This window comes from Cyprinus carpio, chromosome B16 (assembly GCF_018340385.1).
Source record: "Cyprinus carpio isolate SPL01 chromosome B16, ASM1834038v1, whole genome shotgun sequence".
Classification (NCBI taxonomy): Eukaryota; Metazoa; Chordata; class Actinopteri; order Cypriniformes; family Cyprinidae; genus Cyprinus; species Cyprinus carpio.
This window is the reverse complement of record NC_056612.1, coordinates 12,583,334-12,607,037: the sequence shown is the minus strand read 5'-3', so window position 1 is coordinate 12,607,037 and position 23,704 is coordinate 12,583,334. Positions and strand designations below refer to the sequence as shown.

Sequence of the window (23,704 nt, the reverse complement as noted above, 5' to 3'; positions counted from 1 at the left end):
TCCTGATAGCATAGTTCCAAGAAACATTTGCAAACAGCATCTTGACCTGTGATTAGAAGTATAGTTTCTTTTAGTATAAGCAAGCTAACATACACTACATTCTATATCTTTTTAAATTTTAAATTGATATAGTTTAGTGTGTTAATAATCAGCGTAATTGTGGAAGAGTGTGCATGTCCATAAATGCATTAGGAAAACATGGAGAATGATGTAGAGGGATCAATAATAGTGACGTACCCAGCTAACAATTATAGGTCCCGGAAATGTTCTTATTTAGTTCCCAAAAAATAACCAAATGGGAACATCAGGTGAACTTTCTGTGTTTGCTGGGTAGTTCTCAGAATTCATGTTTCGTATTTCAGAGAAATAACCAAATATACTGTATAGTCTATAGGAGCATGCCTATTACATATTGCAGTTAAATAAGTAATTTGATTGAGTTATGCATTAACAATAGTCCTATATTGTTGAGGGAGGTTGTAGCCATGCTACTACAGTCTCCAACAGTGCATCGCACTATGGTTGTTAAGCACCCTTGGGCTGTATCTATGAATCTTAGGTATCAGCATTCTGTTTGAGCTTGAGGTATATTACTGCATGCGTGTTTGTTGGTGTGTGTGTGAGATGACAGTCGGGGTCATCAAGAGTGCTACAGCTGTGTGTGGGGATGAATATGGGACGTTGGGGTAACAGGCAGAGGTTGGGGGTTGTAGGCTGAGGGAGCGCGAGCAGGGGAGGGGACGGGCGTCCCATGCCAAAAACAACAGAGGAAGGGGACGGATGCTCCCGCTGGCTCTGCAGCCTGCACTCGAGGGAAGCTCGGCCGCAACGTCCTCCCACCAACACTCCTCAACTCTGCAGCTGGGGGAACAGAGGGAGCGATATAGAAAGAGAGATTGTGTTTGGGGTCAAGCATTGGTTGTCTGAGGTATTAAAATTTGTGTGACCCTTTCGTTTCAAGTGGGGTACTTAGAGCCACCGACATCTGAATAGTTTTTGTTTTGTCAGCTTTAAGACCTGGTGTTACACCGACGATTAATTCTTCAGAGGTTTTTATAAGCAGGAGATCTCCAAAAATGTGTGGGAGCAACAACAATATCTCTCCTCTTGTCTGCACCATCACAATTTTTCCATCACACCAACTGTTCAATGCACCTACAGGCCTAGTTTTCCCAGGAAACTACTCCCGCCTGTCAGTACACAATCAATGCTAAACAATGTTTTTCTTGGAACCATCTGCAGACAGCCACAGTTTCTTTATTATGCACTGGCAGAAATGTGTTGTGAAAACTCACTTTAGCCCAGAATAATCTGAATTCATGATATTGGGCTGAATATCATGTTACCTCTCAGAGCTTCTGGCGGCTTGTTTGTTTAACTTTAATGAAGTGACTTAACAGCACGACTATGGAGTTCTCATCTCAGCCAGTTTGAGTTGCTCAAGGGAGACAGACAAACAGACAGACGGACAGACAGAGTGATGAAGACAGACAGCGTGAGTGGGAGAAAAGCAAAGAGTTTATGAGACAGGCAAACAGAGTCAAATAGATCATGGAAGGCAGAGCGTGAGAGTGAGACGAACAGCTTGAGAGATACAGACAGTGAGCGAGAGGAACAGGCAGTGTGAGAGAGAAAGTCCAAAAGGAAAGAGGTGCAAAGTGAGCAGTGAGAACTCCGCCACCCTTCAGCCCTTCTCTGCAGGACACTGAAAGCTACACCCCTCCTGAGTGATCTCCAGGCCACGGTTCCTGGAAACGCCACTTTGAACTTACAGACACTTTCTCCTGAGATATGTAGGGTTCCGCTGAGATGGGGCTCAATAAAAAGGGAGAGAATTGAAATGCTACTACAGCCACTGTAGAAGAGCGTTGGTACACGGTGATATGTATACTTTAAACAAGGGAAGGAGAATCATCAAGCTCAAGTCTATAGATTTGTCAAAGTAACTTAAATGTGAAATCACTTGGCCTTAAGCAAATTTACAAAAATTACAAAACAATCTTCTCTTTTAATTAATTGATTAATTAATTTTACTAATTAAAAGTAAGTGGCATCTATATATGTACACGGTTGTTGTTGTTTTTTTCAAAGGAGAAGGGACTTGTGAGGACTGACATTACAGTTGGTAAGTTGTGATTGTGTTTAGTGTGCATATGCTCTTATGTGTTTAATTATGGTGTTTTATGTGTAATTGCCAACATATATTGAACTAGATATTTTAGTTTTGCAAGTATTTCAGAAAATAAAGTTTTTAAAAAAAGATCAATCTTGCAGCAACTAATGTTGCAACTCGTAGCATTGAAAAATGCAAAGTGTTTGTAAACTATGAAAACACCTGAGATTAGTTGTTTACTTTAAAATGTTAATTTGAAGTTCCACATATTTATTTCAACTGAACATAAGATGTGATTTGATAGTTTTGCAACATTTTTTTTTTCTTTTTTCATAAAACCTTTTGGTCACACTTTATTTTAAGGTCCAATTCTCAAACCATTTACTTTGACTTTTACCTCAATAAAATCCTAATTTGTTGCTTATGAACAGTAAGGTAGTTGTTAAGTTTAGGTATTAGTAGGATTAGGGATGTAGACTATGGTCATGCAGAATATGTGCTTTATAAGCACTAATAAACAGCCAATATGTTAATAATGGACATGCTAATAAACAACGAATAGTGAGAATTGTAACCATTCTTTTCAGTTACCAGTGGATTTGGTGATGCCTTTGCCAGAAAAAATAAACAAGAAAAAAAACGTGTCACTTGGAGATACTACAAGTTGTAAATATTTTCATTCTTTGATAACTGTGTATGTATGATTCAGGCTAATTTATTGTTGTCTAAGTGAGTCATTCAGCCTCTCCCATAGTTCACCATTAAACACAAGCCCCTGGTGTACTGTGCTGAGAGTCAGTTGTATCCTGAACAGACAAACAGCGACCCGCCGTCACCTCTCTAATGTCCAGCAGATGGCTGTTATAGGCGTGAACTGCAGGTGCACATACAAATACCTGCTTTAACACACACACACATATACATAGACAGACACAAGCCCACATTGTTTGTACTTCAAGGAATAGTTAATTAATCAGAGCTAGGTAGATAACTTACAAATTGTAATCCATTACTGATTCCAAATTACATGACAAAAATTGTAGTTAGTAATGTAATCCATAACATTACACATTTTAGGTAATCAGACTACTTTTTAATTACTTTTAGATAACTTTTGACCAAACTTGTTAATAAAATTGATTTAAAGGGTTAGTTCACCCAAAAATGAAAATTATGTCATTAATGACTCACCCTCATGTCGTTCCAAACCCGTAAGACCTCCGTTCATCTTCGGAACACAGTATAAGATATTTTAGATTTAGTCCGAGAGCTTTCTGTCCCTCCATTGAAAATGTATGTACGGTATACTGTCCACGTCGATGTAACCGGATCTTCTTGAACCAGTTCACCAAATCGAACTGAATCGTTTGAAACGGTTCACGTCTACAATAAGCATTAATCCACAAATGACTTAAGCTGTTAACTTTTTTAATGTGGCTGACACTCCCTCTGAGTTCAAATAAACCAATATCCCGGAGTAATTCATTTACTCAAACAGTACACTGACTGAACTGCTGTGAAGAGAGAACTGAACCGAGCCGAGCCAGATAACGAACGAAGCATTGACTCGTTCTCGAGTCAAGAACCGGTTGCATCGGTTTTCGGATCACCGGTAGTGATGGGAAGTTCGGTTCTTTTCCGCGAACCGGTTCTTTCAGACAGTTCGATTCAATAAACCGGTTGAAGAAAACGGTTCACCAGTTCTTTTGAGCTCGACGTAATGACTTCATTGGCGATGATTGCACTTGATTCAAGCCTTCGGTTTACCCGCGCTCATAACATTAGCACAGAATCAGTTCAGAATCAATCACCAAAAGAACCAGGTCGGTTCAGACGCGCTGTGTGTCAGTCTGCTTCACGCTGAATCACGCATGCGCAGTTTCATCAGCTCCTCGGTTCTCGAATCGCACGCGTCCGACAGAAACGGTTCTTGACTCGAGAGCGAGTCAATCTTTCGTTCGTTATCTGGCTCGGCTAGGTGTTCATCTTCAGTTCTCTCTTCACAGCAGTTCAGTCAGTGTACTGTTTGAGTAAATGAATTTGTGTGTAAAAGTCATTTGTGGATTAATGCTTATTGGAGACGCGAACCGTTTCAAACGATTCAGTTCGATTTGGTGAACTGGTTCAAGAAGATCTGGTTACATCGAGTGATTCGTTCGCGAACCGGATATCACTAAACTGCAGTGCTGTGAACGCGCTCATAACAGACACGGAAGAGAAGAAAACGCTGAATAAAGTCGTAGTTTTTGCTATTTTTGGACCCAAAATGTATTTTCGATGCTTCAAAAAATTCTAACGGACCCTCTGATGTCACATGGACTACTTTGAAGATGTTTTTATTATCTTTCTGGACGTGGACAGTATACCGTACATACATTCTCAATGGAGGGACAGAAAGCTCTCGGACTAAATCTAAAATATCTTATACTGTGTTCCGAAGATGAACGGAGGTCTCACGGGTTTGGAACGACATGAGAGTCATTAATGACATAATTTTAATATTTGGGTGAACTAACCCTTTAAGTAGGACAACCATATTTATGTAGCATATTGATATAAAAATACAAAAAGTAAGAAAATATGTTACATATGTCGTGAATAACATGAAGTGCATTTAACATTCCATCAAGTTTAAAAAATGGGGTTTATAAAAGAACCGCAGCGGTTTCGTGAGTTTAATGAAAAGTTAATAATTAATTGAAAAACGAAACCAAAATCAGAATAAGAATCAGAAAAATAAACACTAAAAAGATTAAATGTTTTACGTTTACCTGTATGTCATGTGACCATTAACATAATGTGAATTTAATGTGAATTTGTGCATGTGTTTGAAAGACTAAAGCTTTCCAAAGACATAGTAACACACGATTAAACAACTCACTGAATGATAATTCAAATAAAAATGAATGTGTTCATCAGGAGTTCATTAAGTGTTGAAATACTTCTTAAATGTTAAGTCATTTTTGTAAATCCAGTGGTCAAATGCTGTTTAGCCACCTATTCTTTGTATGAATATACACAAAACTAGAAGACTTTATGAATGTATATAATCAGTAGGCTATTTCAGAAAGGAATTAGGGAGAAAAAAATAAATTATGAATAATCTATTGCTATTGTGTAAATAATATGTAATCATGTAATCAATAAAAAAGTAACTGTAGTCTGATTACAAGTATTTGAAAGTTTTTTTAAAAATTTTAAAATCTTTGGTACTTATTTTTTAGTATTTTTGGTAACTTAAAATTATTTTAAAGACATATTCTTAAAATGGTCTTAATAGCCGTGCCACAAGGATGTGCAGTTTTCTTTCAAATCAAAGCTAAATACACATAGAAACAGCACATCCTTGTGGCGCGGATGATTCAGAAGAGCATACGTACGCAGCATACGGTGATATGGAGAGACACAGAGGAGACTGTTGACAAAGGAATTGTTGAATAAAGTCGTTATTTTTGTTTTCTTCGCTTACAAAAAGTGTTCCCGTTGCTTCATAACATTATGGTTGAACCACTGATGGCAGTGAACTATTCTGATATTGTCTTTAATACTTTTCTGGACCTTGACACTGTTATTTACTTGGCAGTCTATGGGACAGTCACAAGCCTCCCGGTTTTCATCCAAAATATCTTAAATTGTGTTCCGAAGACGAACGAAGCTTTTACGTGTTTGGAATGACATGGGGGTAAGTCATTAATGACAGAATTTTCATTTTGAGGTGGAGTATCCCTTTAATCAGTAAAAATAAATAACTCTTCATCAAATTTCCACTCTGATCCAGGATCAGATGGGGTGTACCAAAGGGTGTACTTTGGGAATTCACCTCTAACATACAGACAATTAATGAGTCATTAATAAATTTGGTAAGCCTCGTCTCCCTCTGACCACATCCTTCAGTGCACTTCTCCGTGTCTGTGTTCTCCATTAAAGGCGGGGTTGGCAGACATCAGCTGCTACAACGTCAATGTGACCCGGCACAAGAGAATTCCCTTCATCTTCTCCATCTAAAACACTCACCACACACGCCGCTACCTGGTAGAGCCATCTGTTTTGAGTGGTCAAAAGCTGCACTATGCCTTAAATATACAGTAATGTATCAGTTTAACTCTATAGAGTGTCTTAGCCAAGGGCAACAGTTATTTTTGAACTTCAGTCAGTAGAACTTTCTGCACTCAAAATCAACTCAGCGGCACCTCTGAAATTAACCACACAACCACATTTAAATTTCCAAGCATCCTCTGCCAGAGTGATGAGCCAGCAAACGATACAGAGGACTACTTCCTGTCTCCACTAGCTTCCTCCAAATACTCACTCATATTGTGATTGCAGTGTGGTTAAATGCTCAGAGAGACAGTTATGGAGAGAACATCCCACTGGTGCAGGTTACCCCAAGTTCTCAGTGGCTCTGGGAGGGGAGGAGAGCAGAGATGATTTACACAGCTCATCCCTCAGACACCGCCAACAGTGAGTCACAAAATCTTTGCTTGTATGAGTCAGTGGAACAAGGTCGCCGCTCATCCAGACGAGCGAATGTGGAAAACGACCAGCAAGAGAAACAAACTGTCCGATTTAAAGAAACATTGTTCCAGCTGATTGAGCAAGTTGTCCTCCGATAACTATCCATAAAACATTTTCCATCTGAACAGGGCGTTTATGTTTATCTAAGATAAAATGGGGGATGCTTTAGAAGGTTAGTGAGATGCAGGCAACGGAGTGCAATAGTCCGAAAATCCCATTCGTTTTCTCTATAGAGAAATAGCTTTTTAATGATAATGTACAAACCTTTCAAGAAAGTCATACCATGAATAATGGCATGAAAGTGAAGATGTATCCTATTCTAGAAGTCGCGAGTCAGTGAGACTGCTTTATATAACATCAAGCAATATAATGTATGTCTATTAATTTCTGTTACATAAATGTAATTATATATTTTATATATAATATGTAATGTATTAAAATTATATATAGCTTTAGATATATTACACTATTTTATTTTCTTACTTTTTTATTCTACTTTATTTTACTTTATTATATTATTTTTATACTCATAATACATCAAAATGTTATCCTGTACCATCCACCAAAATGTCATCCTGAGTCATTCAAATACAATGCATCGATCAAATTTTTTTTGTCTTTTAAAACTTTTTTTTTTTTTTTTTTTAAATGCATAGCAAGAAGAGTAATGGAAAAAATACTTTCAATGACCAAGGTCACTAAAAATATGGGTGATCACTGTTGTGCTCTGTATTTTTAATTGTTCTGATCAGCAAAATGAAACCCTTTATGTATAAAAGAGCATTAAACATAAAAGCTACGATATAGACATTATGGATATGCTTATGCCTATGGATGATCAAAGTACCAAGAAAAGGCACGCATTGCATTTGTTTTCTTATTGTACTTTGTATTGTTACTCTTATTGTGTTTCTTCCCTTTTCACATCATTAGTTAAAATATTATTAAAGGGTATTTGAAGAGTAAAGGGGGAGGTGTCCATGGACCAATTTTTTTTTACATGGGTTATAAATCTGGAAACTAATAAATTGTGTGTTAAACGACTTCTTGCCCTCAGCATATATCATGGGAATGAACCAAATGAAGCCCTATATACCCAGAGGACAAAGGAATGCTTCTGTTCATGACCATGATTTGTGAATGGTTCATGGGCTGTCAGCTTCAGAGACACAAAGTGGAAGAAGGGAGTAAAGGGGCAGCAGAGCAGGGCTTGAGTTATAGTGGCTGCGAACAGCGCCCTCTAGGATCCTCACAGACGCAGCAGACATTTCACCTGTCAAATAGGCTCATTTTTAAAACAAGGAGGGATTTATGGATTGATAAATCCAGAAGTGATCGCTTCTCATGCCTGAAATTAATGAATGATGTGCTTCTTCTCATTAATTAGCATATCAGTAAGTTTGAGACACCTTCTCTTCTAGTATTAGAATGCAGGTGTGCAGAAAAACAAAAAAACAAAAAACAAAAGTTTTATCTAGCATGAGTCCATCATATAAAACTGAAGCAGAAACATTATTAAAAGTCAATTTCTTGAAGGAAAAGTGGTCAAAACAAAAAGTAAAAGCACACAAGTTCGATTATAAGTCGCGTTCGCCACATCTTTTCATTACGATTAGTTTAGGGTGGTATCGATAAAGCACGACAAGTACTGTAATTATATGAAACTTCATTGCAGATGTACACATTACATACAGATAACGGAACCTTTCGTTTTGTTTGAACATCTTTTAGATAACTGAAGTTAGCTAACGGCTACTGGCGCAAATTTGTGTTGTGTACGACGGACGCGAATAACAACGAATTTACTTTAGCCTACTTTTAAACAATTCAGCATCAATTTTAAAAGTTCTTTAAAAGCCGAAATTCCTTTAACGACTCGACTGCCATTGACTGCATTGCAGGGAATCCCTGATTGATTTCTACTGTGAGGCATTGATAGCTCCTGACGCATTTCTCCAGCAGATGTCCCTGTTGTATTGTAAACTCCGAATAGCAGCCATCAGGGCCATTCACCGGTATGTTTGTCCTTGGTTATTAAGTAACAGCTTGGGGGTTTCCTTCTGTGACTGCAATATTTTAGCTTTTTGGCATTTAGTAGTCAATCAGTACCAGGTGTACGTGCCCCTGTTGTGCGTGGCATGCTTCACTTGAACTTCCTGACAGGCCAGAGACAACAGTCAGTGTAATCATTTCCTCTCTCTAGCTCTCGCTCACACATACACAGAGAGTAACACATTGAGATAAAAAGTATGCCTTTGCTGTTCCTCTCTATAAAGCTTACCATATCATATTTGATACACACATTAAGGCCTCTAAATTATCAACATGATCAAAACTGCTTAATAACCTGCTGCACACAAGACATGCCTTCTGCCCTCAGATTGATGCTTTTTTAGCAAGTAATACATGTCTTTCTGCTTTGAAATGCTTTCTGATTTTTATAAAGTAAATGTAAAAATAACTTTTAAATTGTTTGTAACATTTCATCTGGACTTGGTTTGCCTTTTCCTCTGTTAAAATGTATCAAATCAAATATGATACACAAGGCTTTTGATGAATATTTCTTTGTACATATCTCAGTCATCATTGTATTGCATTGCATTATGTGTTTCACCCGCACCCCAAAATAAAAACTACAGAGATTTAATAATAAAGCTAAGCATTTAAATATCATCTTTCAAGACATATCATTGACAAATATAGAGTGACAGCTGATATTTATGGTATATGGTAATAAAGGTCTCATTGTTTTACGTTACAAGCTTCAGAATTTAATCATATTTTGGACATATAAGTTTCAGCAGCTGCACCAAATGCACATTTTTACTCAGTTTGAGCCTATGAATAAAACTGAGGTGTCTTTTCTCCATACAAGCCGAAGTGTATTAAATATAATACTCTACACAAAACATCTGATTTTGTGAAAAACATTTCTTCTAAACATTGAATAAACTGTACCATTAAAAAACAAAAACAAAGATTTTCTGAATATTATTTTATATGTTAGCCCCTACAGGGTTAGCACATACTGATCATATTGACCTTTTAACCTTTTGAGGGTTTAACATTTATTGCATTCTTCATACTGCAAACTGACACAGCTGACTCTTCAGTCACTGACAGTTGAAATGTTGTAATTGATCAGCAAACCAGGAATAAAGTAGAATAAACAAAGATATAAATTATGGCACAAAACAAATCCTTTAGAATGGTCATACTCCAGGATTGATTTTTATAGAACTTTAACAAGAACAACTTTGACATTAAACAGAATACCTGCTATCTCACAAGAGACAAATTATCATAACTTAAAGGGATACTCCACCCCAAAATGAAAATTTTGTCATTAATGACTTACCCCCATGTTGTTCCAAACCCGTAAAAGCTTCGTTCGTCTTTGGAACACAATTTAAGATATTTTGGATGAAAACCAGGAGGCTTGAGATTGTCCCATAGACTGCCAAGTAAATAACAGTGTCAAGGTCCAGAAAAGGTATGAAAGTCATAGTCAGAATACTTCATCTCCACAAGGATGCGCTGTTTCTATGTGTATTTAGCTTTGATTTGAAAGAAAACAGCGCATCCTTGTGGCACGGCTGATACAGAAGAGCATACGTAGCATACGGTGATATGGAGAGACACAGAGGAGACTGCTGACAAAGGAATTGTTGAATAAAGTTGTTTTCTTTGCTTACAAAAAGTGTAAGCTTCATATAACCTAGATTGCAGTATTCTGATGACGACTTTCATACCTTTTATGTACCTTGACACTGTTATTTACTTGGCAGTCTATGGGACAGTCACAGGCCTCACGGTTTTCATCCAAAATATCTTAAATTGTGTTCCGAAGACGAACGAAGCCTTTACGGGTTTGGAACAAACATGGGGGTAAGTGATTCATGGCAAAATTTTCATTTTGGGGTGGAGTATCCCTTTAACTCAAACTAAGCAATTCAACCAAATATATACTTTTACATTTTAAATAACAGTAAAATAGATCTCACAGATTATCCACACATCGCCTTCACCTTCTCGCCCATCTCCACAGAATGATGCAGCGACAGATCCCTTTCCAGAAACAGTCTTTTCTGTTCACAGCTGGCAAGTCTGCAGGTGAGCCAGGTGGAGAGGGTGCAGCCCAAGATGCCCAGGCTGTCCAGGCAGAGGAAGGCCAGGTGCAGATAGTACAGGCTGTTTGTTCGTTTCACCATTGCATGCACAAACTGGACATTGAGAATTCCCCCAATAAGTCCACAAACACAACAAGCTGAAAACAGGATCATCTGTAATGAGAGGCAGGACAAAACGGGTATGAGATAACAGTAATTATGCAGCATTACTAACTATATGAAACAGGTTCTTATTGCATGTTAGTATCACAAGAGTGATAAAGCAGGGATTACAGACAATGTTTACAAATTGGTGTCAGTGGCTTACAATGGATGTTATCTCTGTGAATGTGTGTATAGATTAGATAAGAAATATTTATAATGTTGCGCCTTGCGTCTCTATACTCTTACAGTCACTCCAGTTCGTTTCTTTGCACACAGTATCCCACATAGTCCACAGACAAGAAACTGAAAAACAAGAGATGTGTTACTAATTCTAGAACAATTTCAAATGACACATTTTGGATATCATATTTTAGTTTCACACTGGAAATTGTGATGTTAGAAATCACAATGATTGACTCTAAGCTTAAAAAGAAGTATAATAACAGTATGTAAACTGTTTTTTTTTTTAAATGTAATACTTTAAAATCATACAAATATAATATAATATAATATAATATAATATAATATAATATAATATAATATAATATAATATAATATAATATAATATAATATAATATAATATAATATTATGTTCTTTAAGACATACTGTAGGTCATGTGAATGATTATACTTGAATGACTGATTTACAATTGAATAAATTTTTTTTTTTTTAAATTGACAGAAAAATATAATATTCATCCATCCATTCTGCAAACCTGTATGTAATATAATATAATATAATTAATATAATAATGTGCAAGTAAAAGGTTTACTTGCATTACTGCATTAAATCTCGTCAGGTTTAAGAGAAAAATTGGGTTAAAATTACTTGATTTGATAAGCAGAGTAAAAATCAGCAGATTTATTCAGGTAAAAATTCACCATTTTATCTGCATTTTATATATATAAGATTTTCATTATACATTTTTGCTGATAAATATATTAATATAGTATATTAGTCTCGTGCAGAAGACACATTAAGGTCTTTTACTTACACACACGCCGCTCCATATCGGTGTGGAGAAGGAGGTTTGGCTTTTCTGTAGCCTGCAGGGTTGTGTGATCCCCAGCACACCCAGAGAGATGCAGGACACCCCGAGTCCCATATGAAAGACAGAGAGGACCAGCAAACTCCAAACAAGCACTCGCTTGGTGCACATGCTCCTCCAGGCATCATTCCTCGCACTGTGAGAAAGAGTCAAAGGCAGAAAATCCCTCTCTCACCTCGCCAGCCAGCTATGCAGATCTTCCGTTACACATTCCAGCTTTAAGAAAAAATGAAGTGTTTAGTTTAAAGTTTAAACTGTGATTTCAGTTTTGCAAGAATTATAACACGTTACCTAAAACAAGCAAAATCAAAATTAAATCTCTGTGCAGCTCTTGTCCTTTATTGAATATAAATGCATGTTTCTCTGATTATATGCAGCTGGACAGTTTGTGATATGGTCACACAGGTCACATGACTACCTGACCTTTAACACACAAACCATAAACTTATGCAGCCTTCTAATGGTCTAGGTCCCTGAATGAGGGATAGTTCAGTCAAAAATGAAAATTCTGTTATCATTTACGCAGCCTCGTGTCATTTCAAACCTGAATGACTTTCTTTCTTCTTCTGTAAAACGTATGGTTCAGGTTATGACTTGAACTTTCTTTTGAACGTGTGGTTCAGGTTAGTGGGGTCCAAATAAATGGTGTGTTTTTTTGGGGGGGTTGGGGGGTGGGGGATGTGAATTAAAGAGATATTCCACCCCAAAATGAACATAATTTCTTCATCCTCATGTCATTTCTGTCACATTATGGATCCAAAGAGGATGACGGTAGACTAGGAAGGTTAGAAGTAATGGCTTGGTTTATTAAACAAAGTAAACGCAGGTAATCCACAGAAGAATATTAATGAAATAGTGTTCACTTAAATAGCAGACGTAGAAGAAAGGAACTTATATACACAAGATAACAAACAGAATACAAACAGGTTTGATATAATTAATGAATAACCATAATAACAAACTAGTGGCAGGAAAATGAGAACAAAGATAACAGGCAGGTAACTAACTAGATAACAGGCAGGTAAAACAGGAACTGAACACAATGAAAATGACACCAATTTTAAACCTGTCTGCATTTCTTTCTTTTTGAATAATGTTGGTAAGTTTTCAGTTTTGGGTCCCACTGACGTCCAAGATACTAGTTACCAACATTCTTCAAAATATCATCTTTTGTTCCACAGAAGAAAGAAAGTCTTGCAGGTTTGGAACAACATGAGTTTAAACGATGAGAGTAAATGATGACAGAATTTTCATTTTTGGTTGGACTTTCACTTTAAGTCTAAATATTTAAACATTATTGGCAACATATCCGACGGAGGTGACACCTCACTGTTTCTATCTGACAAATTTAATATAACTGTAGTTTAACAAATGCATTATGACAGTCATGACTCTGAAATAGCTCAGTGGGGGGAAAGAGATCTATTTTTATCTTTCATCATTACATAAACTCAAGATACATGGCCTACTATCCGCACTGATGTGCTCAGATCCCCTCAGTGAGTGTGACACTGCTTGGTCACCCTCTGCATGTGATCTGGTGAAAGGGTCCTACGACAAAGGCAGTCACATCTCATTAATCTCAGTTTGATGTGCCTCAGTGCTTGTGAAAACAGGGGCTGTGATACTGCCGAGTATGACCGCTCTGTGCTGATTTACCTCCAGGCACTTCTCACACACTCTCTGAGATATACAGAGATCTCTCCGCCTCAAACCTTCATTAAAAAGTGTTAAATTGCCCCACTGTATTTTTCAGACCAAACAAGCAAACTAAAAACGTAACTGGTGATGTTATTAAAGTAGTTCTACACTGTAACACATGGTAACTTCCATATTTATACTGATTTAACCCATCAAAATGTGTTTTGTTTGTATAAATTAATATATTGAGGTTGATTCAGTAATGAAAAAAAAAAATGGACTAGAATAAAACCAATTCATGTTGCCATTTTTGTGTAATATAAAACAAATGCTGTCCATATACTCTCATTCAGTATTTTTAATGTCTTTCCCTTTCTTCCTTATGCTTCTTAAAGGGATAGTTCACTCCAAAAATGAAAATTTTGTCATCATTTTCTCACTCGTGTCGTTCCAAACCCGTATGAGTTTCTTTCTTATGTTGAACATAAAAGTAGATATTTTGAAGAATGCTGGGTAATCAAACAGTTGATGGTCCCCATTGACTTCAATTTCTATTTCTATGGAAGTCATTGGAGACTGACAACTGTTTGGTTTTTCAAAATTCTATAAAATATATTTTTTGTGTTCAGTATAAGAAAGAAACTTGTACAGGTTTGGAATGACATGAGGGTGAGTAAATGATGACAAAATTAAAATTTTTTGGTGAACTATTCCTTTAAATGGCTTCTTTGACTGCATTCTAAGCCTTGTTTTTAAAAGGTTTTGATTTTACTTTACTGTGACCTGCTAGCTGATTTTAGAAAAGAGACTGCACTGCGCTGGAGGTCACTGTGTTGAAGCGGTGCTGTGTGAAGCCTGCTGTTTTCCCTGTTTGTGCCTCTGAAGTGTGAAGCCAGTATGTTTTCCGGTCATTACCATTGTTTTTCTCATTAACGTGTGGGTGTCCCAGGCACTGTGGAGCCCTGCAAGTTCTGAACTGGATGGACATGCAGGACATATTGCCCACACAATACTCATGGAGCATGGAGAGTAAACTCTCATTTCAATCAAATATTTATTCTTTGTTTCACTGTTTTATTCTGCTCTGTCATTAGTTTTCTAGTTTTTGTGATAGGATAAAGATTTATATAAATTCTTTGTACTCATAATTTGCACCCTACAGAATATTTTAGAGCTTGGCATAAATGAAAACTGTATATTAATTATGAAAATGCCCATGGAGTTTTAAGACTTAATCATTTACATGAATATTCCAGGAAATCGCACTTTCAAAAATTAGGCTTCTTCATACATCAAGTTTTTTCAAGATAGTTGTGAAAATAAAATCTACAATAAAATCTTGATTTTTATCATATTTTGATACTGTTTTGGATATTATGTAAATAGATCATTTTACCTGTAGTTGTTCACTGCATGCACAGCTGCTCCGTTGTACTCTCAATGGAGCTTACTAAACTAAAACCAAAATCACAGAGACCTAATCTTAAAGGCATTCACACACTAAACTCATCTGTGCTTACAAAATCATATTCATCCTAGCTATTAATCTAAATAACAAACACCTAACTGGCCAAAACTCCATAAAAGACTTTTATTCCACCTCATTTCACTGTAGGTAATGACCTTAATTCTTAAAGCTGAATTGGCTTTGCTCTATTACGCAATGGATGCCAAGGGTGAGCTACTTGCAGAATGGAACAAACCAGTCCTTGAGAATTTCTTAGCTTCTTTGTGAGGTAAAACGTACCATTTCTTCACATACCAGACGCTATGATGTAACACCATACAGTATGAAAACAATGGCTAAGGCTTCTCACCAAAAACACAAAGAGCAGTGAATGATGTTTGGAAAGGAACAGAAACTTTCTAGTAAGTTATTGGCTTGGCTATTTTTCATTTCTTTCACTTTGAAAAACACTCTTATTATCCCCAGCTTTATCAAGCCTTTACTGGGCCTCATGCTATTTTAGTAGATCTGCCGAATTTCATATGTGTACAACCAAACCTTAAAGTAAAAAGGTAAATTCAGAACGTCACTGAGGTTTTTGGTACAATGTTGGTGTACCTAATGTAGTGTATTATTATCAGTCATTTACAAATAGGCACAGCAACACCCATTGATTGTGTCTCTTGGAATTCTTTCAGATTTAAAAATCAAGTCATGTCTGGGAAAGCTTCTTTATCACATTAAGGTTTTAAACATTTTCTAAACTTAAAAAAACAACAAATTATATAATAACAGATCTATACAGTTGCCATAGTGCAAATAACATTCAGAGTAAACAGTCAATGCCTTCAGAAATGGAATAAGCCTATTATATATCTAGAAAAAATCATCCAAAAGCAGACTCAATCATTTGGAATGAAACTTATTTATATATAAAATGAGTCCTGAGCTAAAGAGAAGTCATAAACTAGGTGTGATAAATCAAAAGGTGTAATAAATGACAGTCACATGTCAAGACTATCATGCAAACTGTTTCTTTATTATTGGGTATTCATAATGACTCTTATTGGCGACCAATTCCTTTGACATTCTTAACCTTTTCCTGGACTTTTATACTAGTACTACACAATCATGACTTGGTAAAAGGCCAAATATAGCTTAACCAAACTTTAAGAGGGTGACACTGAACAATGAAACTCTTAGCAGGATAAGGCCTAAGTAAACATGCAAGTTAAATAAGCAACAGACACCACAGGAAAGGGTGAAGGACATTTTGATGTGCAAGCACGTTTAGGGAAGATTGGGAATTTGAAGAGACTATGCTTGTGTGTGACTGAGAGCACTTGAGATCTCCAAGCAACCGTACTTTGGATAGTCTAGCATAGCTGAAGGCTAATGAGCTTTATGAATATCGTGTATTGTAAAAAAGACTAGGTCAATGGAGAATCCACTGGTAATTGACATATTTGAGGCTGAGTTGCACATCACTGCACTTCTCATAATGCAATGTAGATATAGTGCCATGTGTTGTAATGATGCTGCATGTAGTGCATTTCCCATTAAATCAAATAAGATATTTTAAACAATGTTTACTGAAGTAATTTCAAGATTAAAATACATGAAAACATTTTATTATTAACATCTTTGCCCTTTATGATAGAGCTCCTTCATGCCAAAACATTAAAGTTTAATTATAATAAATCTCAAAATGTATTAGCATTAAAAAATACAGCAATACAAAACAGATTTTAAAGACTCTTCTAACACAGGAAAGGCTTGCAATTATACAAGGACCCTCACTCTTAAACACTGCAGTTAGTACATTTAAAATGACAACTAGAAATACACAAAATATAAAAATATATCAAATACAGTTTTGCAGTATCATACAAAGATATGACGTTAGATGTTAAACCTAGTATAATGGTACATCCTTGGATAGTGAAATTATCAATATACACTGACACGGATTAATAATGAGTCACATTCCAAGAGGGCCTAAATGCATGTAACACTTATACCAGATATTCTACATACAGCTTCAAATATTAAAATGTATTTATTTAGACACTTACTGTTTAAGCAAAACTGTTTAAGTAAAACAAAGAAAGGAGGTAACCTTGAGGCAGTTCATCTATAATGAAAATGTTTCAGATTCCATCTCTATCAAAATTAATTACCAAATCTTCTCCTATTTCTCTTTCCACCAACAACCCTTAAAAGCCTTAACATTGCATAAGGGACTTAGTAACAACTCAGAATCTTTTAAGAACCAGACAACTGTTTTCACAATTTCAATGTCACAGTGAATACCACATGAATACAACACATAAAATATACAGACAGGTGTACAGTAAAAAAAATATTCAGTACTTTTCAGATAACAGGGTAGATGCCACCTAAAGTCGATATTTATCACGTCAAAAATATGGCACAGCTATTAGTATGAACTCAGCAGGATCACCTCAATATGACGTGCAGGTGCTCCAGGAGTCGTCTCCTAATCTCTGAGGAAGGCGGATGCCCTTAGGACCTCCATACAGTTGACAGTAATGAGAGCTCCAGTAATCTGTCTCCACTGCTTGGTCACTGGGCTCTTCATTTTATCCAGGGCCAGGTGAAGGTCCTGGATCATATCCCTGTAGCCATCCCCATACTGCTTACTCCAGGAATACAGGAAGTCATATGCAGGCTTCCACATTGACTATTGAATGAAGTAAAACAATAAATCAAATCTAGTAAAAATATATTTAGATGTCAAAGGGCATGACAAGGTTTAGGTTAGAGCTTATTCTGTCGATCTGTCAATGATGAACGTCAAAGTGAGTAATATGATAGTAAATTGAACAAGGTATTTAATGATTTATTTTACTTGTATGTTTTTGATTTTAGCTCACCTGGGCACTAACTTCTCCATTTTTCCCTTTGTGTGGTGCCTCATAAGCAGCAATCTGGGCATTGGAGAGCTTCCAGAGTCTCTCGGCAAGTTCCCGCCATCGCACTCCCAGCTCGACTGCTGTGGACAGAATCACTATATCCTGGATGAGATGGGCTACTACACCTTGAACATCCATCTTTAACAGCCCCTGTGGGGAATACCAATCATTAATAAAATTTGTTTCCCTCAGATTTTTGTTCTACACATAAATGTACATCAGAATAAAAGTTGCATACATTGATAAGCTCATGCTGGAACTTTTTCTTGATCTTCTCTGCATGACAATCTTCCTTGAGCTTTTCTAGAACACAAGCTACCTTCTCTGCCTCTGTGTCAGCGTGTCTCCTGGAGATAGTGTCAATTGAGACCTCGGAGTAACCAAGAGCCTCAGCGAAGGTTCTCCAGCACTTGACATGCTCTGTGACCAGGGTCTGAATACCAGAGTACATGTAGGTGAGTTTTTTAAAAGGAATTGTCATATTGTCCAAGAGGACTGATGTGGTGAGGTTAATTCCAGTGAAGTCGATGACTTGATCCTTGGTTATGACCTTCAAGTTCTTGCAGTGCACCAAGCCAACTCTTCCTCGAAGAAAGCCAATGTACCATTCCTTTACCTTCATATGACCAACAGATCTAACGGTTTCTTTCGAAAGCAAAGCAATTGTATCACCTTTGAAGTATTCCAGAAGATATTCCACTCTTGGTTGTCTGAGAATCGATTTCATTGCTATCCCATACCAATGCAAATCCACAGGTCTGTCCCGAAACTTCTGGGTAAGGATCTCTGGGATTGATTCCTCAGGTATGGGCGTGGAATGAGTTACTTCCCTCTGCCGATCTGTTCGCCTGTGGTTGTGTTTTTCTGACCTCAGAGGGGTAGCTTCAGGGGAGGTGAAGTTGAAATCTCCCAAAGTGAGACTGTTTGGATCCTTCACCTGAATGTTGAGTTTGAAGGGACACATTTCACCTCCACTCACCTTGACCAGATCTAACGGTAGATGAAGCACTTTTCCTGCTTTAAGCTGCTCCTGCGTGACCTCTTTATTCAGATCCACTGGTTTCACTTCGAAGTTTGTATCCAACACCCTAGAAGCAATTTGAAGATCTTTAAGACCATGTGGGTTGAACTGATGCTTTCCCCAAAGCTCCAAGACAACAGGAGGCAGGTTCCTGTCACCCCTCTGGATATCAGAGAAAGGGAGCCTGGGTGGAATATTATCATGGCTCGATATGACCAGCACCACTTTGAGCGATGGGTGTATGTGCTTGGGACCATAGACGGCCACCGTGATATGGCGATCCAAGTAATCCCACACTGACATAGCAGGTTGCTCCAAAACTGTGGCCTCGGCAGCAGTTATGACATACATGCGTGATTTTAAATCAAAGAGCTTCATCTGTAACATGTCATTGTATATGTAACAGTCTTTCATCTTCTGATAAGGACCTTCTTTTCTTTGAGAGGCTAGACCCACGAATGAGGTCAGGACGTGGCTTGTAGGGTCACTTTTTACTTTGGCAGCCATTCTCATCTCCAGCGAAATGCCCCCCGAAACATTTTGGTTACTGAGGCTGACCTCTAAAAGAGGACTCAGGGTTGTGGTGTAGTTGTTGTTTATTCCAGCAGGAGGATCGAGTAGTACTTTGAGGCCAATTTCTTGGATCTCACCTGGGGGGACATGTCCCTGAGGAATATGGGCAGTGATATGAGCTTCTGGCAACTGCACAGAGCCACCGTTGTGGTCGATCTTGCAGAAGATTTGAATGTCTGTGGCCTGAGTCTGGGCCCATCCAGGACTTTGTTTCATTAGTCTCAGGTCCAAACAGGACCTGGTTAGTTGCCTATGACTCAACCAAGCCATTTTGTAAGCTTCTCTGTCATTCTTCAACCACTCAAAATCTGGATTCAGGAAGGGTTCTTGAGAGTTAAGTTTCTTCATCCTCTTATCTTCCTTCATCTCAAGGCTGTCAAGTATATCCGAGGCACTTCTCCACCTCCCAGATCGGTTTAAATTGTTTTGTCTGGGTGCTAAAAAATGGGCAAAGTTTGTTTCATCGGAGGATGTGCTTAGTGAGTCCTCGTTAATACTGTCAAACTGAGATAAGGGATCCTCTTTCAGCATCGACACACCAGAGTCATAATTGCTGGTGTGGACGATTTCATTTAAGAATGGATTTGACTTGCCCAGCTGATTCCAGAAGGGGTTGGTAGTTTGTTTTGGATTTTCAATTTCTTTCGGTAGGACAGGCCACTCTGAGGTTTTTCCAATCTCATAACCATAGCCCCCTAAGAGAATAGAAGATATCAAATGTCAACACAGACAAGAAACAAAATCCTAATACATATATTTTTTTGGAAAACTAGATCAGTTTGAAAAGTATGTTTGTGGAGCAAATAAGAAAAAATGTCTTCACATTATTAACAAATACTTACCATGAAGGTTGTTGTTGTTGATGGTCACATTCTCGTCTATATCTATAAGCGTCCCCTCCGATCTACTCCGAAGCAGATTCCCTGCATGACTGTTTGACTTTACTTTGGCAGCTGCCATTTTGAATATCCAAGATGAAATGACAACAGTCTTTTCTCTAATGTCAAAGCTATTGAAAAAGGATGAACAAATTAACATTTTTTAATATTGTTCTAATGTTCAAATCTAATTTACATTATTAAAAATAAAAGATTTAACTGCAGCAGCTTGGGTTCAGTAAGTACCCCTTTCTATCATGATCATTTTTACTGTATACTGTTCTTGAGTTGCCTGTATGGTCATTGTAGATTAATTTATTGATGTTTGTTATAGGTTCTTCAGGAGAGTGCTTATCTGAACCAGTATATGCTTTTGGAAAGACCTAGAGAAATATGTTTTATAAATTATGCTTTTCACAAATATTCAGCTTTATTTTCTTCTCAATAATTTGAGTGATTTATTGTTTATTTAAACAGTAAACAATCACCAATAGACATTTACAAACAAATAACTCAAACTTTATGGATAAACAGACTCAATGAGTCAATCAGTGAAACTTCTCTTGTTGTTTTGAATCACTTCTTCTGTCTTAAGTCTCTGAATCACTGTCCAGTATCCTCTCTGTGCTGTCTCCGGCAATGACTCATTATCATTAATGCATGAAAACAGGTCTGTCTTGTCTAAATATCAGTGTGTCTTTGACAAGGCTTTGTCTCGGTGGTGAAGGGCTGAGTACTCTATTCAAATCAACACGCGCTAACACGCCCTGCATCAGCCACGTCACAATACACCTGTTTGTTTTGTAATGCATGCAAACGTCATCCCATATTAAAAACATAAGCGTTCTATTCTAATGCGAGTTTCTCTATTAAATAAATAAATGCAATAATTTAAGGATTAGCCTATTAAAACGCCATAAGGACACACATTCCACGCTGTACTCGTGCACAGACAATCTATTTAAATCAAAACACGTGAAAGACTTGATGTAGTCAAATGCGCCTTTTTATATTCATGCTTAGTTTGGACAAACAGCCTATATAACTGAAATAGATTATTTTAAACTATTTAAACTTAAAACACGTACCTGGAACATGGTAGTTTCCCCACTCAGTCCTTGTGCGAACTTTTTAATCGTCGGGGAGTGTCACCGACTATACACCTTACACTTCTGTGTGCCTCTGTCTGCTTGAATAGTGGAGAAGTGCACACTGGGAAACGTAGTACCAAACAGTCAAACAGTTTTATTCAACGTCATTCCCTGGTTCTCAGTTAGACTCCAGCACCCACAAGCCTCCTTTTTATTTGCGCAGTGAGCGTTGCAACACCTGAAACTCCAAGGAAAAGGTGGTTTCGGTATGCAAATTCATGAGAGGGGAAAGAAATGTTTTTATGTTTAAAAATAATAAATGGAATAAATTACAGCAATTCAAATTTCTATCACAATATTATATATATATATATATATATATATATATATATATATATATATATATATATATATATATTCTTTGTATTAATAGTTGAAACTCAACAAAGCCAAGTCAGATAGAGAAAAACGTTTTCTAAAACTAGTCTATATGAAATTGAAGAAATGATCATATGTTTTCAGATGTTCATAAAGATGTTCATAAAGACTTATTTGTTTATAGCACTTATTTATGAGGTCAATAAACCGAGAGGCATTTTATATTATTTTATTTTGGAAAAAGAAATGCATGCTCGAAGCTACATTTAAAAAAATTGCATTCATTTTCACTTATTTATTATATTGTTTACATTATGAGATTTAAATGTCATTGAATATGCGTTTCACTATGATTGTGTAGGCCTACTCAAACGTCACAATGTTTATAGCCATAATGTTATGATATAAGCAAAAAAACAGGACATGCCTTTATTTCACATTTCCTTTTTATTTAGCAGAATTAGATTCAAGACAATATTGACTTATGACGTAAGCGTAAGTGAAGGAGTCCTGAAACAACATCAAGGCTCATTAACACGATTAAATGTCAGTGACCACCCTCTACTGGTTAACTTTAGCTAGTTCAGATATGCACAGGTAGCACATGGTAACCATTTCGTAAACATTAGTTTATTTAACAACGAACAATGCTTTTTAAAAGATTACTTGTTACTGTTAATTTACAAATATTATTGTAATTATCGTTTAGTGCTAATTCATGTTCGTGCATAAGACATAAACTATAATATAACTATATTATTTGGCACATCTTGCAATAAAACTAACATTAACCTCAAAGATTAATAAATGCTGTAAAATTATTGTTTATTGTTATTTAAAAGAAATACCTAATGATTAAAACATGTAATGTTCATTTGAAAAAAAAAAAAAAACATTTGTATTTGTTTTTTATTTAGTGTTTTGACCTATGTATTTGAAAAAAGACAGCCCTATAGTAATTGATTACATGTAATCTGGATTATGTAATCAGATTCCATAAATTAAGTACATCATTTATTGAATCTCCCTAATTATTCATAATTTTTCTCTTTGAAATGTTCCTGTAAAATTTTACTGTGTGTCATACGATTTAGTTTTGACTATATTTACAAATGTTTTTATTTTACATTTTTATGATTATGTATTAGCCTTAATGAGCTCACTATTCACTCTCTATAACCTCACTAATGTAATGTTTAATGTATTTTATGATGTTGATATCGAAAAATGGAATATATTTTCTTTCTTATACATATAGCTTTGTGCATATATAGACAGACAGATAGATAGACAGACAGACAAACTTGGAAAGAGTGCATTCATTAAATATGTAATTTATTAAATATGTCAAAATAAGTCAGAGGTTAACAAGTTAACAAAATGATTAACATGCTTCCAGGCAAAAATAATAATAATGAAAAAAAATAAAAAAAAGGTCTACATTTATAATGCAGCCCAAACACTCAAAATTAATAACAACTGTGTTCACAGTTCATGCCACCAAAACGCTCTCAGTAGGAATACATGCTGAATACATGCAAAAAAAGAAAAAAAAAGAAAAAAGAATCAAGTAACACAACAACTTGGAAAGAGTGCATGACACATTTATTAAGTATGTCCAAACAATTCAGAGGTTAACAAGTTTAAAGGTAACTTCATGACAACAGATTCACATCCTTCCTAAGATCAGCACTGATAATGCTGCCCTAACATTCAAAATTAATAACAACTGTGTTCAGAGTTCATACCACCATCACCCCAAGCTTAAGGTGATCAGATAAGTCGGAA

At 36.5% G+C, this 23,704-nt stretch overlaps 2 protein-coding genes across 2 annotated transcripts; both read right to left on the bottom strand.

The window, feature by feature from the left end:
* Positions 1-10,499: 10,499 nt before the first annotated feature.
* Positions 10,500-12,336, bottom strand: tmem196b (transmembrane protein 196b). Its single transcript, XM_019119984.2, has 3 exons — positions 11,898-12,336; positions 11,149-11,205; positions 10,500-10,911 (listed from the first exon to the last, which is right to left on the bottom strand). The coding sequence occupies exons 1-3, from the start codon at positions 12,060-12,062 to the stop codon at positions 10,636-10,638; spliced, it is 498 nt and encodes a 165-aa protein (XP_018975529.1). The 5' UTR covers positions 12,063-12,336; the 3' UTR covers positions 10,500-10,635.
* A 4,277-nt stretch (positions 12,337-16,613) lies between these two features.
* On the bottom strand, positions 16,614-21,746 carry macc1 (MET transcriptional regulator MACC1). Its single transcript, XM_019119069.2, has 5 exons — positions 21,536-21,746; positions 20,412-20,578; positions 18,214-20,264; positions 17,937-18,125; positions 16,614-17,743 (listed from the first exon to the last, which is right to left on the bottom strand). The coding sequence occupies exons 2-5, from the start codon at positions 20,527-20,529 to the stop codon at positions 17,540-17,542; spliced, it is 2,562 nt and encodes an 853-aa protein (XP_018974614.2). The 5' UTR covers positions 20,530-20,578; positions 21,536-21,746; the 3' UTR covers positions 16,614-17,539.
* Positions 21,747-23,704: the final 1,958 nt, after the last annotated feature.

What these genes read in the sequence shown, in the direction of transcription:
- tmem196b (XM_019119984.2), bottom strand. Translation starts at nt 12,062, where the DNA reads ATGTGCACCAAGCGAGTGCTTGTTTGGAGTTTGCTGGTCCTCTCTGTC. An exon ending in CGATATGGAGCGGCGTGTGT is followed by an intron (nt 11,206 to 11,897) that starts GTAAGTAAAAGA and finishes CTTGTTTTTCAG; the next exon opens with TTTCTTGTCTGTGGACTATG. An exon ending in AGAAACGAACTGGAGTGACT is followed by an intron (nt 10,912 to 11,148) that starts GTAAGAGTATAG and finishes CTCTCATTACAG; the next exon opens with ATGATCCTGTTTTCAGCTTG.
- macc1 (XM_019119069.2), bottom strand. Translation starts at nt 20,529, where the DNA reads ATGGCAGCTGCCAAAGTAAAGTCAAACAGTCATGCAGGGAATCTGCTT. An exon ending in TCCAGCATGAGCTTATCAAT is followed by an intron (nt 18,126 to 18,213) that starts GTATGCAACTTT and finishes TATTCCCCACAG; the next exon opens with GGGCTGTTAAAGATGGATGT. An exon ending in ATGGAGAAGTTAGTGCCCAG is followed by an intron (nt 17,744 to 17,936) that starts GTGAGCTAAAAT and finishes TTCATTCAATAG; the next exon opens with TCAATGTGGAAGCCTGCATA.